General features: G+C 45.6%; 1 protein-coding gene across 1 annotated transcript in view; it reads left to right on the top strand.

Moving 5' to 3' along the window:
- LOC134658451 (lysine-specific demethylase 5) overlaps nucleotides 1-16,510 on the top strand; it is a 55,308-nt gene that overhangs the window by 6,486 nt on the left and 32,312 nt on the right. The window contains exons 5-14 of the mRNA XM_063514131.1: nucleotides 951-1,176; nucleotides 7,013-7,179; nucleotides 8,128-8,289; nucleotides 10,668-10,784; nucleotides 12,582-12,693; nucleotides 13,080-13,216; nucleotides 13,715-13,821; nucleotides 14,428-14,580; nucleotides 15,232-15,343; nucleotides 15,559-15,753. Of these exons, the coding sequence (XP_063370201.1) occupies nucleotides 951-1,176; nucleotides 7,013-7,179; nucleotides 8,128-8,289; nucleotides 10,668-10,784; nucleotides 12,582-12,693; nucleotides 13,080-13,216; nucleotides 13,715-13,821; nucleotides 14,428-14,580; nucleotides 15,232-15,343; nucleotides 15,559-15,753 (1,488 nt within the window). The remainder of the gene's footprint in view (nucleotides 1-950; nucleotides 1,177-7,012; nucleotides 7,180-8,127; nucleotides 8,290-10,667; nucleotides 10,785-12,581; nucleotides 12,694-13,079; nucleotides 13,217-13,714; nucleotides 13,822-14,427; nucleotides 14,581-15,231; nucleotides 15,344-15,558; nucleotides 15,754-16,510) is intronic.

Here is a 16,510-nt window from a genome sequence, read left to right as displayed (position 1 = left end):
CACAAGGAAAGGGTATTAAGCGGAGGTCTGTGTCCTAGATGTCTTGAAGAATCACGCTTGGAGGACGTTTTCCAAACGTAACCCCGCTTTGCGGGAGCCCTTTTACTAGGAAATGAAGCCCCGCCTATTACAGGGCAATTTTTTTAGCTCGCGACTTGTAGAGTTTTTCCACAATTTCCACCCCAAGTGGCACTTCCATACATTGTCACTGCTAACTCGGCGCAAACAGCGTAGACGGGAATATTATTATAACATTTATAACTATTTAACTATAAACTCATCTTGACATTTGTTTCCAACTTCCTCCTTAGATATATTTGCATTTGATTACAATTATTATTATCAACAAGATGATACAATTATTACAAGTTGCTGTGTTGATATAATTTACTATCAGTTTCTAAGAAACTGTTGTCACTTGAGAAAACCCGGTCTCGGGAGTACCTACATTTCTAAATTGCCTAACCACTACTACTAAAAAGTGCCTACCCCTACTACTACTCGCGATCGAATCCGTGTGTTAGGGCTCATTTAGACGGCGCGCGAACTCGTATACGATTTTAGTTACATTGCGGACCATTGAGGTGACATCAATTCAGCCGACCGATCAAATAACGCAACGCAATAAAACTCACGTGCGAGTTCTCGCACCGTCTAAATGAGCCCTTAGTCGTATAACACCGTCTTACTTAGGTGATCTAAAATCTTATGTTCTTTGTTCTTTTTCATGTTAAAAAACTATATTTGTGAATTTTTTAGTGACACAACACAACCCTTACTATGTATTATAATAACGTGTCATTTTAAACCTTATTGGAATGTACGAGGGTGTGATAAACTGTCATCGTCCTTGGCCGTCGTCCTTAGCCGTCTTTAGTCGTTTTTGCGTGAAGGAAGGAAACATGTAGACATAAACTTTCACGTCTATTCTAATTGGAAATCCCTTTCAGAAAATCGAAGTGAAAGGCGATCAGACCCCCGAAAAGGCGAACACCACCCGGAGTCGCTCGAACTCTAAATGCCCCGCGGCGACCCCGTCGCCGGCGCGCCGCTTCAAGAGCAGCGAGCCCGAGCCCGCGGCGGAAGGCAGCCACACGGAGGGGGCGCTGGCTGGCGCTGATGAGGAGGTCAAGACGCCGGTTAAAGAGGAGAAGGAGAATGGGGAGCAGAGGCGCAGTAAGTTTTATTTGTTTATATATTTAGAGTAGCAAGTCCGAGCCCGCGGCGGAGGGCAGCCACACGGAGGGGGCGCTGGCTGGCGCTGATGAGGAGAAGGAAGTCAAAACGCCGGTTAAAGAGGAGAAGGAGAATGGGGAGCAGAGGCGCAGTAAGTTTTATTTGTTTTGGTCTTTTGTTTAATCAATATTTAGAGTAGTAAGTCCGAGCCCGCGGCTGAAGGCAGCCACACGGAGGGGGCGCTGGCTGGCGCTGATGAGGAGGTCAAGACGCCGGTTAAAGAGGAAAAGGAGAATGGGGAGCAGAGGCGCAGTAAGTTTTATTTGTTTTGGTCTTTTGTTTAATCAATATTTAGAGTAGCAAGTGCGAGCCCGCGGCGGAGGGTAGCCACACGGAGGGGGCGCTGGCTGGCGCTGATGAGGAGGTCAAGACGCCGGTTAAAGAGGAGAAGGAGAACGGGGAGCAGAGGCGCAGTAAGTTTTGTTTTAGTCTTTTGTTTAATCTGTCAGCTCCCACGGCTCATATATGAGCCAGAACGCTTATGGTGACGTCATATCGTGGGATACGACAGGTTAATCAATATTTAAAGTAGCAAGTCCGAGCCCGCGGCGGAGGGCAGCCACACGGAGGGGGCGCTGGCTGGCGCTGATGAGGAGGTCAAGACGCCGGTTAAAGAGGAAAAGGAGAATGGGGAACAGAGGCGCAGTAAGTTTTATTTGTTTATATATTTAGAGTAGCAAGTCCGAGCCCGCGGCGGAGGGCAGCCAAACGGAGGGGGCGCTGGCTGGCGCTGATGAGGAGAAGGAAGTCAAAACGCCGGTTAAAGAGGAGAAGGAGAATGGGGAGCAGAGGCGCAGTAAGTTTTATTTATTTATATATTTAAAGTAGCAAGTCCGAGCCCGCGGCGGAGGGCAGCCACACGGAGGGGGCGCTGGCTGGCGCTGATGAGGAGGTTAAGACGCCGGTTAAAGAGGAGAAGGAGAATGGGGAGCAGAGGCGCAGTAAGTTTTATTTGTTTATATATTTAAAGTAGCAAGTCCGAGCCCGCGGCGGAAGGGGCGCTGGCTGGCGCTGATGAGGAGGTCAAGACGCCGGTTAAAGAGGAGAAGGAGAATGGGGAGCAGAGGCGCAGTGAGTTTTATTTGTTTTGGTCTTTTGTTTAATCAATATTTAAAGTAGCAAGTCCGAGCCCGCGGCGGAAGGCAGCCACACGGAGGGGGCGCTGGCTGGCGCTGGTGATGAGGTCAAGACGCCAGTTAAAGAGGAGGAGGAGAATGGGGAGCAGAGGCGCAGTGAGTTTTATTTGTTTTGGTCTTTTGTTTAATCAATATTTAGAGTAGCAAGTCCGAGCCCGAGGCAGAGGGCAGCCACACGGAGGGGGCGCTGGCTGGCGCTGACGAGGAGGTCAAGACGCCGGTTAAAGAGGAGAAGGAGAATGGGGAGCAGAGGCGCAGTAAGTTTTATTTGTTTATATATTTAGAGTAGCAAGTCCGAGCCCGCGGCGGAAGGCAGCCACACGGAGGGGGCGCTGGCTGGCGCTGACGAGGAGAAGGTGGTCAAAACGCCGGTTAAAGAGAAGGAGAATGGGGAGCAGAGGCGCAGTAAGTTTTATTTGTTTTGGTCTTTTGTTTAATCAATATTTAGAGTAGCAAGTCCGAGCCCGCGGCGGAGGGCAGCCACACGGAGGGGGCGCTGGCTGGCGCTGATGAGGAGGTCAAGACGCCGGTTAAAGAGGAGAAGGAGAATGGGGAGCAGAGGCGCAGTAAGTTTTGTTTTAGTCTTTTGTTTAATCTGTCAGCTCCCACGGCTCATATATGAGCCAGAACGCTTATGGTGACGTCATATCGTGGGATACGACAGGTTAATCAATATTTAGAGTAGCAAGTCCGAGTCCGCGGCGGAGGGCAGCCACACGGAGGGGGCGCTGGCTGGCGCTGATGAGGAGGTCAAGACGCCGGTTAAAGAGGAGAAGGAGAATGGGGAGCAGAGGCGCAGTAAGTTTTATTTGTTTATATATTTAGAGTAGCAAGTCCGTGCCCGCGGCGGAGGGCAGCCACACGGAGGGGGCGCTGGCTGGCGCTGATGAGGAGGTCAAGACGCCGGTTAAAGAGGAGAAGGAGAATGGGGAGCAGAGGCGCAGTAAGTTTTATTTGTTTATATATTTAGAGTAGCAAGTCCGTGCCCGCGGCGGAGGGCAGCCACACGGAGGGGGCGCTGGCTGGCGCTGATGAGGAGGTCAAGACGCCGGTTAAAGAGGAGAAGGAGAATGGGGAGCAGAGGCGCAGTAAGTTTTATTTGTTTATATATTTAAAGTAGCAAGTCCGTGCCCGCGGCGGAGGGCAGCCACACGGAGGGGGCGCTGGCTGGCGCTGATGAGGAGGTCAAGACGCCGGTTAAAGAGGAGAAGGAGAATGGGGAGCAGAGGCGCAGTAAGTTTTATTTGTTTATATATTTAAAGTAGCAAGTCCGAGCCCGCGGCGGAGGGCAGCCACACGGAGGGGGCGCTGGCTGGCGCTGATGAGGAGAAGGAAGTCAAAACGCCGGTTAAAGAGGAGAAGGAGAATGGGGAACAGAGGCGCAGTAAGTTTTATTTATTTATATATTTAAAGTAGCAAGTCCGAGCCCGCGGCGGAGGGCAGCCACACGGAGGGGGCGCTGGCTGGCGCTGACGAGGAGGTTAAGACGCCGGTTAAAGAGGAGAAGGAGAATGGGGAGCAGAGGCGCAGTAAGTTTTATTTGTTTATATATTTAAAGTAGCAAGTCCGAGCCCGCGGCGGAAGGGGCGCTGGCTGGCGCTGATGAGGAGGTCAAGACGCCGGTTAAAGAGGAGAAGGAGAATGGGGAGCAGAGGCGCAGTGAGTTTTATTTGTTTTGGTCTTTTGTTTAATCAATATTTAAAGTAGCAAGTCCGAGCCCGCGGCGGAAGGCAGCCACACGGAGGGGGCGCTGGCTGGCGCTGGTGATGAGGTCAAGACGCCAGTTAAAGAGGAGGAGGAGAATGGGGAGCAGAGGCGCAGTGAGTTTTATTTGTTTTGGTCTTTTGTTTAATCAATATTTAGAGTAGCAAGTCCGAGCCCGAGGCAGAGGGCAGCCACACGGAGGGGGCGCTGGCTGGCGCTGACGAGGAGGTCAAGACGCCGGTTAAAGAGGAGAAGGAGAATGGGGAGCAGAGGCGCAGTAAGTTTTATTTGTTTATATATTTAGAGTAGCAAGTCCGAGCCCGCGGCGGAAGGCAGCCACACGGAGGGGGCGCTGGCTGGCGCTGACGAGGAGAAGGTGGTCAAGACGCCGGTTAAAGAGAAGGAGAATGGGGAGCAGAGGCGCAGTAAGTTTTATTTGTTTTGGTCTTTTGTTTAATCAATATTTAGAGTAGCAAGTCCGAGCCCGCGGCGGAGGGCAGCCACACGGAGGGGGCGCTGGCTGGCGCTGACGAGGAGGTCCAGACGCCGGTTAAAGAGGAGAAGGAGAATGGGGAGCAGAGGCGCAGTAAGTTTTGTTTTAGTCTTTTGTTTAATCTGTCAGCTCCCACGGCTCATATATGAGCCAGAACGCTTATGGTGACGTCATATCGTGGGATACGACAGGTTAATCAATATTTAGAGTAGCAAGTCCGAGCCCGCGGCTGAAGGCAGCCACACGGAGGGGGCGCTGGCTGGCGCTGATGAGGAGGTCAAGACGCCGGTTAAAGAGGAGAAGGAGAATGGGGAGCAGAGGCGCAGTAAGTTTTATTTGTTTATATATTTAGAGTAGCAAGTCCGTGCCCGCGGCGGAGGGCAGCCACACGGAGGGGGCGCTGGCTGGCGCTGATGAGGAGGTCAAGACGCCGGTTAAAGAGGAGAAGGAGAATGGGGAGCAGAGGCGCAGTAAGTTTTATTTGTTTATATATTTAAAGTAGCAAGTCCGAGCCCGCGGCGGAGGGCAGCCACACGGAGGGGGCGCTGGCTGGCGCTGATGAGGAGGTCAAGACGCCGGTTAAAGAGGAGAAGGAGAATGGGGAGCAGAGGCGCAGTGAGTTTTATTTGTTTTGGTCTTTTGTTTAATCAATATTTAAAGTAGCAAGTCCGAGCCCGCGGCGGAGGGCAGCCACACGGAGGGGGCGCTGGCTGGCGCTGACGAGGAGGTCAAGACGCCGGTTAAAGAGGAGGAGAATGGGGAGCAGAGGCGCAGTGAGTTTTATTTTTGTCGCGACGTGTGCCCTAATAAGACTGAGATTATAGGGTTTTTGAGTGTTGACACATGTTGAATTTTTTAACTAAATCTAGTTAAATAGATAGAAAATGGGCAATTTATCACAATACATTGAAAAGTTAAAAAAAAATGGGAATAGAAAAAAATTACAAGACCTTAAATAAAAAAAATAAAAAATTACTTCCAATTAGGAAAAAAGAAATGGTACCATTCGATTCCTTGCATTTTATTAAAAAAAAAATTTATACCAACAATATACATAAATGCAATATTTCACCGACAAAATCGCAATTCCCTCGTTTTCCATACATCGAAACGGCTTCTAACGTTAGGTACATGGTAACGTCACGATGTATTGCCATATTGTTAGAAGGGTTTGTCAGTAAAGTGCGGGTGCCAGACTTTGACCATCATTTGTGACTTTTGTATTGCTTTAAGACAATGGGTCCCATACAGACGTTCGATCCTCAGAACAAACCTGTACGGATATGATGGTCGTTCTTGTCTACGTGACAGCGTGATAAAACGGTGTCCGTCACTTTCTTTCCCACGGTGTTAAACAGTGACAGTTATTTTATCACGTGGATAAAAATGGATAAAGCTATCCATAATAGGCTGGCTGATCGACTGATACCATTCATAAAAAAATGTCAAATGCTCTATTGTCGTGACGCGTGCGTGCACTCGGAACCCTAATACGGTTTTTGACTACTAGTCAAATCAGTTTCTTTTTTGAACTGTCAAAACAATTTTGCTTCTATGGAATTTATTATGAAACACTAGCATGTGACGTGACAGTCAAATGACCTACTCTTTATATAGTTTTATACGAGTTTTAAATAATAAATTGTGTCTAAAAATAACTTCTGTCTACGTTTCTCTATTAATCTTCTGGTGCTTTATTTCACGCATGGTGTAAATTAATTTACGTCACCCTAGGCCCGTAAGTGGGATTTTCTTCCAAATCACGAGCGGTAATTCGTAAAGCTCCAGATCGCATATTTATGTTCGGTTCGGGCCACAAACACCTGCTATCTGGAGTATTTATGAATTCACCTCCCTAGGTATGTAATGTACTATTATTTTAAATACAGTCTAATACCCTATTGTCAAATACCCTATTATAAGAATAAGAATAAGAAACCATTTATTGCAACACAAAAAGCATACAGGTTACAAAACATAAGGATTGAAAAAATAAGAATAATTGTGCGGCAAAAGGAACGGGCTCAGCATACGCTGCGTCAGTCATTTCATTACAAATTGCCTGCGCAGCGCTGATTTTCAGTCCGTCCCCTTCACTGAACCACATTGACATTTATGCGGGTTAAAAAAAATATTCTAAACAAAAAACCACTACAAAGATCTCTAGTTAAAGTAGGTAATAATAGTTTAAGTCTTGTTATTGGATAAGGGTCTCCCCAAACTTATCGACGCGGAATCGGCAATGCCAATAGAAATGAAACTTTATGTTTAAAGCGAAAAAGACGCCGACGCGTCGGCCGTCGACGGCCGAACGGAGCCGAACCGAACCTTACCTGTTTATGCTGGTTACTATCGGCTTTCCCCGAATCCGCGTCGATAAGTATGGGGAGACCCTAAGTCTTATCTTAATTTTACAGTTATTATAACGTGTTCGTCCCCCCAGGCCCCCGCGAGAACAAGTGGATGTCGCCCGCGGGCAGCTGCGGCGCGCGCTCGCGCGTGACGCGCGCCACGCGCCTGCGCGAGCACCGCATGAGCAACATGACCGTGTCCGTCACGCCCGCGCCGCCCACCACGCCCGTCGCCACCAGCCCGGGAACCCTGGACCCGGTAACAGAACACTTGTGAAACATGTGGCAATTTTAAGAGCCCGCGCAGAGGGACAGCGGTCTGGAGCAGGGATGTTGCGGATGCCGATTTTTCGACATCCGCGGATGCGGATGCGGATTTTTAAAGGCTGACATCCGCGGATGCGGATGTCAAGATAGTACCATAAAAAACGTCAAATATTACATTTTAGTAATTTTTATTTCAAAAAACCGGCAAAGTGCGAGTCGGACTCGCGTTCCAAGGGTTCCGTACATTAAGTCCCACTCACTCTTGACTGCTCATTTCTAATAGGTTTTTTTGGTTAATGACTAAATTACCTAGCAGTCTAGCACTTACGCCGATGCTCCTGTACCGACCTGATCCACATCCGCATCCGCATTAAATCCGCATCGATTTTATGCGGATGCGGATGCGGATGTTGAAAATAATGCGGAAGTTCCGCGGTTGCGGATGCGGATGCGGATATTCGCAACATCCCTGGTCTGGAGCTTCGAGTTCTACGTTCAGAGTTCTGTGTTCTTTCGAATGTACGTGAGTACGATAACGCACGTAGGAGGCGGTCAAAGCGGAGTTCTGACCGCCTGCTGTGTGCGCTATCCTAAAGACTCACCTACATTCGAAAGAACGCGGAACTCTGAACGCGGATCTCAAGACCGCTCTTTGTCTGCGCCGGGTCTAAGGACCAGTTGCACCAACCACATCACCTCACTCAGCAATGAACAATGAAACTTTCCGTACAATAATATTTAGCGAACGCATTAACGGTGACAGACGGTTTGGTGCAACTGACCCTTAGACTAATTCGTGAATAAATGAATTAGAAACACACAAATTAAATTGACGCTCATTAAAGTCAATAAGTAACTTTACTTATTGACTTAATTTAACTATGTTTTAGTGCCAAAATTACCCCACCTTAAAAAACCTTAACATACGTGTTATTTTCAGCTGGCAAAATACATGTGCCGCCTCTGCGGGCGAGGCGACATCGAGGAACAAATGCTGTTATGCGACGGTTGTGACGACTCCTACCACACATTCTGCCTCGTGCCTCCGCTCGCCATCGTGCCCAAGGGCGACTGGCGTTGCCCCGTCTGCCTCGCAGAAGAGGTAAGATATCTGCGAGGCGACATCGAGGAACAAATGCTGTTATGCGACGGTTGTGACGATTTATATCACACATTCTGCCTCGTGCCTCCGCTCGCCATCGTGCCCAAGGGCGACTGGCGTTGCCCCGTCTGCCTCGCAGAAGAGGTAAGATATCTGCGAGGCGACATCGAGGAACAAATGCTGTTATGCGACGGTTGTGACGATTCATATCACACATTCTGCCTCGTGCCTCCGCTCGCCATCGTGCCCAAGGGCGACTGGCGTTGCCCCGTCTGCCTCGCAGAAGAGGTAAGATATCTGCGAGGCGACATCGAGGAACAAATGCTGTTATGCGACGGTTGTGACGATTCATATCACACATTCTGCCTCGTGCCTCCGCTCGCCATCGTGCCCAAGGGCGACTGGCGTTGCCCCGTCTGCCTCGCAGAGGAGGTAAGATATCTGCGAGGCGACATCGAGGAACAAATGCTGTTATGCGACGGTTGTGACGATTCATATCACACATTCTGCCTCGTGCCTCCGCTCGCCATCGTGCCCAAGGGCGACTGGCGTTGCCCCGTCTGCTTCGCAGAAGAGGTAAGATATCTGCGAGGCGACATCGAGGAACAAATGAATGCGACGGTTGTGACGATTCGTATCACACATTCTGCCTCATGCCTCCGCTCGCCATCGTGCCCAAGGGCGACTAGCGTTGCCCCGTCTGCCTCGCAGAAGAGGTAAGATATCTGCGAGGCGACATCGAGGAACAAATGCTGTTATGCGACGGTTGTGACGATTCATATCACACATTCTGCCTCGTGCCTCCACTCGCCATCGTGCCCAAGCGCGACTGGCGTTGCCCCGTCTGCCTCGCAGAAGAGGTAAGATATCTGCGAGGCGACATCGAGGAACAAATGCTGTTATGCGACGGTTGTGACGATTCATATTACACATTCTGCCTCGTGCCTCCGCTCGCCATCGTGCCCAAGGGCGACTGGCGTTGCCCCGTCTGCCTCGCAGAAGAGGTGAGGCTTTCAACTAAATCAGAAGTTCCTTTTAAGACTTAATTATTACCTACTTTAACTAGAGATGTTATCTTTGTAGTTGTTTTTTGTTTAGATTTTTTTTTTTACCCGCATAAATGTCAATGTGGTTCAGTGAAGGGGACGGACTGAAAATCAGCGCTGCGCAGGCAATTTGTAATGAAATGACTGACGCAGCGTATGCTGAGCCCGTTCCTTTTGCCGCACAATTAATCTTATTTTTTCAATCATCCATATGTTTTGTAACCTGTATGCTTTTTGTGTTGCAATAAATGGTTTCTTATTCTTTTGTAAGTAGAAAAAAGTCATAACAACCCAACTTTAATTGTCGCAATAAAATGCCATGAATCTTAAGGTTTTCATTATTGACCACATTTTAAGGGAGGCGCGGGGCCTCGGGAAAACAGAACACGATTACCGAATAGTTCTCCGTTTCCTTGCATCAAAGCGAAGGGGGGCGTGGGAACTTCATTTTAAGGCCTGTGCACACCGGGTGCGTGTGCGTGACGTGCACGTGCGCGTGCAGCGTTGTAGTATACAGATCCTTCTGAGAGACGGCACACCGCTTGCGTGACGTGTGCGTGTGCGGCTCCAACATTTTAGCGCACACGCACGCGCACGTCACGCACACGCAAGCCGGTGTGCACAGGCCTTTAAGCAGCAGGGGGGCGTGCCTAAAAAAAGTTTGGGAACCCCTGAGCTGGGCTATACCTTAAAGCATACAACTATATACGTGCAAATTAAAATGTAGGTGTAAAATATTTCGACCTTCGGAGCTTGCAAGACTCGCGGTCTTTGGCCTCGCGGCCTCATGCTCTTATAACGGGTTCGCAATAATTACATAATGATTACTTGATTAGGCTCAGAGCTCGCGCTGTGACCTTTCATTGACACCCAGAAATCCGTTTTTCGGCCTCCCACAAAAAATAAACCTGAATTCATAATTTATTTTGGGGTTCAAATTTCTACGCCTCTTGGTCCAAATTGTATTAAATAATTGCAAATTTTCGAAAATAAATCAGAAATAAAATAAGACACACATTTCATTCTGTACTTTGAACATAGGTGGATCAACTATTTCTTGTTGTTATTCTGTCCGGTCAGCCAAGAGACAATAGTAGCATAGTTTGTTACATTGTCCACCACCTTCTTCTGACACGCTTGGTAGACGACCCTCTAAGGAAATTGTTTATAAGTTTCACAAAAAAGCGTGTTTGGAGAATTTAAATGCCTAATAATCAGGTTTTAAAGAGTGACCCAGGGGAACGCCATTTTGTAAATTTTTCTTTCTTTGTGCAAAAAAGTTTAAATAAATAAATAACCAAGACCCTATTGTTTATTTTTATGTCTGCACAGGTATCTAAACCGACGGAGGCGTTTGGATTCGAACAGGCATCGCGAGAGTACACGCTACAGCAGTTCGGAGAGATGGCCGACCAGTTCAAGTCGGACTATTTCAATATGCCCGTACATGTAAGAATTTGATGTTTATATTTTACTTTTACTGCATTTTATAAATTGATAAACAGGAAATATTAGAGAATAATGGCGGTAGACGTGAAGCCACATATTTCGAAACCCTTTGTATATATTCTACCAGATATTTTTTTACTTTACTGCCTTAGGTAAATAATATACAGGGTGAAATTTTAGTCACTAGCCATACTTAGCGTAGTGAATTTATAGGTCATACTGAACCACTTTTATTATGGGACTAATGCCCAAAACTAGGGATTGCAGAACCGGTACTGTTTAAAAGAACCGGGATTTTCGGTACCGGGCAAAAACGGAACCGGGAATTCCCGGTATTTTCGGTACTTTCGGGACTGCCTTCAAGAATCAGTTTTCACATCAATTTTCAGTAAAAAAAAAGCGTAAAACGACCACGAATCTTTCTTAAAACAATAAAAAAGTAGCACAGTGAAGGTACACACTTCTTTTGTACCATAATATGTGTCTTTAAGTAACACAATCATTAATATAATTTGTTTTTTTTTCCTAAACTACATGATATTTTTACTATTTTTGTTGATTGGCAAAAACTGAATTGTGGCTCAGTAATATCATCATAGGATAAAGGATAAAAAAAATGATAATTTTCGCATGCGTTCAAAATGGGACCTTCGAACATATAATAACAGAACTATCAATACGACAAATCAAGAAATTATTCAGCCAGAATTATTAATTCATTTAAAATATCATTAAAATATGTGAGTTTCTTATAAGTACCGTGTTTGAATTTGAATTAAAAGTAGTATTTTATTAATTACAAAATTGTCTCTATTTTTGCTTCTAGTTAGTATACAAATATGAAATAACTAATTGTTCGTATAAAATTATTTATCGTACAAACATTTATGCCCAAGCTTAAAGTATCAAATTACGCAATTTTATATTGTCGGCATTGTCAAACCCATTGACTTTTTTTTTTAATTTATTTAAATGTAGTGGTCAGCCGTAAAAGTATTACCATCAGCCTTAGATTGATAAAATATATTTATTTTCTTTATAAAACATGATATTTCATGCTAAGTAACAAAAAGTAGTCAAATATTGTACCGGAAATTTTAGTCCCGAAAATCCTGGGAGTACCGGGATTTTAATTTTGAAATCCCGGTTCTTTGCTTGGCTCTAAATCCCGGGAATTCCCGGTACTTTCGGTACCGGTATTTCCCGGGAGCAAACCCTACCCAAAACGCGAATTTTTTTGCTGTTTCATACCGTCAGGTGACAAGCAAAAGTCACTAAGTACCACCAGAAGTTCATAGCCATAGTGAACCATATTAGTACGAAAAGAAGGTTGATTTTTGTTTAAATATTTTATAGTAATTAGTGACTTTTGCTTGTCACCTGACGATACATTCCGGCTGAAGTTGTTCAGTATGACCTAAAAATTCACTAGGTACGCAGAGTATGGCTGGTGAATAAAATTTCACCCTGTATAGGTACTATTTATTATTAAACTTTTGTTGTGAAACTGAATTAAATTCAACAATAAAACAACTATCACGTATCACGTTATGTATGATACTGTATTACGTTATGTATGATACTGTATTACGTTATGTATGAAACTGTATCACGTTATGTATGATACTGTATCACGTTATGTATGAAACTGTATCACGTTATGTATGATACTGTATCACGTTATGTATGATACTGTATCACGTTATGTATGATACTGTATCACGTTATGTATGATACTGTATCACGTTATATATAATACTGAATCACGTTATGTATGACACCGAACGATATTTTTAGATGGTGCCAACCCCAACGGTAGAAAAGGAGTTCTGGCGGGTAGTGTCGTCGATAGACGAAGATGTGACCGTTGAGTACGGCGCGGATCTACACTCTATGGACCACGGATCTGGTGAGCGGCATTATTAATACAGAAACACTCTGTATAATAGTAAATATATATATAGACGGGGTAAAGCTTTGGTTACCTCCGAAAGCGGTGCCGTCATATAGCGGACGCAAAAAGACGGCGGTCTTTACGGTGACGACATGTGGAAACGTATCCAGGAGATAAAATGGACGACCTTGATTTAGCTTTAATAATTTGCTTGGTGAAATATCATCAGAAGAGGAAAATAATCGTAGTGCGGAAGATCAATTATTCAAACCTTGTGGTACAGAAGGTGCATTTGAGATTTTAGTACAAATAGCTTCACCGCTATCAAATAAAACGTTCACGAAACTATCGACACCGTCATGACATATATGAAAAAACTTATTTAATTTTTTTTTGTTCAGGATTCCCTACAAAATCAAGCGCACATCTATACCCCGGCGAACAACAGTACGCTGAGTCGAGCTGGAATCTGAACAACTTGCCCGTCCTAGAGGGCTCTGTGCTTGGACACATCAACGCTGACATATCTGGAATGAAGGTAATATTTCAAAGTTTTTGATTTATTTTACCCCATAAAAAAGATTACTATATAGTTTGTCAAAGGACTGTCTGTGGAAATTTTTGCTAGGCAACTCAGAGCAAAAAAGAAACCCCTATCTTAACATTATGTACTTATTTTTTCATGATAAGCAAAGGTAAAGTAAAGCGCAAATTGTGTCCTTGTGCGCGACCTTTTGCAGTTAGTGTACAACACCTATTTGTGTATAAGGGTGAATCAACTTTTTCATGTCACTCGTTGCTATGGTTACGTTCCCCTGGATCACTCTTTAAAACCTGATTTTTATGCATTTATAAACCCTTTCCATTGAGGGTCGTGCCACCTACCAAGCGTGTCAGAAGGTGGTGTACAATGTCTTCTAACAAACTATGCTACTATTGTCTCTTGGCTGACCGGACAGAATAACGACAAGTAATAGTTGATCCACCCATAAAATTAAGAATAACACACTGTTTTAACAAGTTAATTGGTTCGCAGGTCCCTTGGCTGTACGTGGGTATGTGTTTCGCGACCTTCTGCTGGCACAACGAGGACCACTGGAGTTATTCCATCAACTATTTACATTGGGGAGAGCCCAAGACTTGGTGAGAATGTTTTCATGTTAATCTTAGCCTCTAAAGTTTGGCAATCTTTTGAAGGTACAGATAAAAAAAATACGATTTAAGCCTCAACCACAGAATAAATAATATTACCGTATAGAAAGGACACTTACTACAAAACCGAAGTTTGACAGCGATTTAGGGACTATCACTTTCGGCTTTAGGGTTGTCAAAATTCAAGTCATCTTACCTGTGGTCGTGCACGCAATAGGACGTTAAGTGGTGCCAACCCTAATAATTGCTCGGAGCAATGGTGAGCCGAATGAAGCCGAGTTTGCCCGAAAGGAGAAGTGTCTCCCCACTGCCTGAACGCCTCTTCAAAATTTAGAAAATCTGCGAAATATAATAAATAAAGATGTTATAAGTTTGCCTTATAAAGGGCTAAAGTAGATGAGCCAACTGTTTTTTATCTTCTATGCTAACGAAATCGCGTACGACGGCTAGTTCGAGAGTGGTATTCCACCTGTCCAATGTGTATTTTGTATCACATTTTGGCTTAATGAAGAGTGAGATTGAATGACATTGGACCAAGATATTGGACAGATAGAAATACCACCCTTATATATATTTTCTAATCATCATTGTGTACAGGTACGGCGTGCCAGGCTCGAAGGCCGAGCAGTTCGAGGCCGCCATGAAGGCCGAGGCCCCCGAGCTGTTCCAGCTGCAGCCCGACCTGCTGCACCAGCTCGTCACCATCATGAACCCCAACATACTCATGCGCGCCGGCGTGCCCGTCTACAGGTACCACTCAATTAAGCCATCATCTCTGCCATCTGAGCTACCAAGACCTCATCTATGAACATGAAATATCCCCTATTCTATAATTCCTCTATATGGGCCTTAAGGGACATCTACCGTAAGAGTGTTACACTTCTTACACGGCTAAAGGAGTAAAGTAACTTGCAGAAGGCACACGAACTAACGGAATGTTTCCAAAAAATTATATAGTTATTTGTACAACAAGAGATCAAAGTTTGATATTTCTTCGAGTGCTTATTTTGAGTCCCGTGCAAGCGAAAGATTCTATACTAGATTCACGAGCGTAGCGAGTGAATCTAATTTAGAATATTGAGCGTTGTAAGGGACTCAAAAGCGCACGAGATGTAAATAACTTTGATCTCGTGTAGTTCACAAAACTTTTCACCTCACCAGTAAGAACATATTAGAGAACCCGAAAAATGTATTCCTTCTTCATCACTTACCTCTATTCACTCATGTTTTCTTAAGATATACCAACAATTAAGTTTTCACCTCAGCAGCTTGAACAAGGGTACAAATCGGATTTTGCTCATTTTGTCTCACTCAGTGAACAAAATGCGATTTTGCTCACTGTTTTTAAGTAGCAAAGTACCCTTGTTCGAGCTGCTGAGGTGAAAACAATATTGCTCACAGGACTGACCAGCGCGCGGGCGAGTTTGTGATCACGTTTCCTCGCGCGTATCATGCCGGCTTCAACCAGGGATACAACTTTGCCGAGGCCGTCAACTTCACACCGGCTGACTGGGTACTTTATTATTATTTATTTATTGGAAAACCAACAGCACATGAAACTCATTAACAAAATATATAAAAATCGGAGGCCAATTATAGGTTCTCACAGATAGAAATTTCATAGAAGTTAACTTCACCAAGTATATATAGTTTACATTATTATATATAGTTTATATTATGTAAATATTCCATTTGTAGCCACATAACTAAATAATCCATATTTTCTAGCTAAAAATGGGTCGCGAATGCATCGCACACTACTCTACCCTCCGTCGCTACTGCGTGTTCTCGCACGACGAGTTGGTGTGCAAGATGGCGCTCTCACACGACGCATTAAATATGAATGTGGCGCTCGCCGCGTACAGGGACATGCGGACCATGCTCCACGACGAGAGGAGGCTTAGGAAGGCGCTTCTGGACTGGGTTAGTATATAAATAATCCATATTTTCCCGCTAAAAATGGGCCGCGAGTGCATCGCACACCACTCTACCCTCCGTCGCTACTGCGTGTTCTCGCACGACGAGTTGGTGTGCAAGATGGCGCTCTCACACGACGCATTAAATATGAATGTAGCGCTCGCCGCGTACAGGGACATGCGGACCATGCTCCACGACGAGAGGAGGCTTAGGAAGGCGCTTCTGGACTGGGTTAGTATATAAATAATCCATATTTTCCCGCTAAAAATGGGCCGCGAGTGCATCGCACACCACTCTACCCTCCGTCGCTACTGCGTGTTCTCGCACGACGAGTTGGTGTGCAAGATGGCGCTCTCACACGACGCACTAAATATGAATGTGGCGCTCGCCGCGTACAGGGACATGCGGACCATGCTCCACGACGAGAGGAGGCTTAGGAAGGCGCTTCTGGACTGGGTTAGTATATAAATAATCCATATTTTCCCGTTAATAATGGGCCGGGAATGCATCGCACACTACTCTACCCTGCGTCGCTACTGCGTGTTCTCGCACGACGAGTTGGTGTGCAAGATGGCGCTCTCACACGACGCATTAAATATGAATGTAGCGCTCGCCGCGTACAGGGACATGCGGACCATGCTCCACGACGAGAGGAGGCTTAGGAAGGCGCTTCTGGACTGGGTTAGTATATAAATAATCCATATTTTCCCGCTAATAATGGGCCGGGAATGCATCGCACACTACTCTACCCTGCGTCGCTACT

Source organism: Cydia amplana, chromosome 22 (assembly GCF_948474715.1).
Source record: "Cydia amplana chromosome 22, ilCydAmpl1.1, whole genome shotgun sequence".
NCBI lineage: Eukaryota > Metazoa > Arthropoda > Insecta > Lepidoptera > Tortricidae > Cydia > Cydia amplana.
Note: the sequence above shows the minus strand (reverse complement) of the source record. Positions and strands in the feature narration are given on the sequence as shown.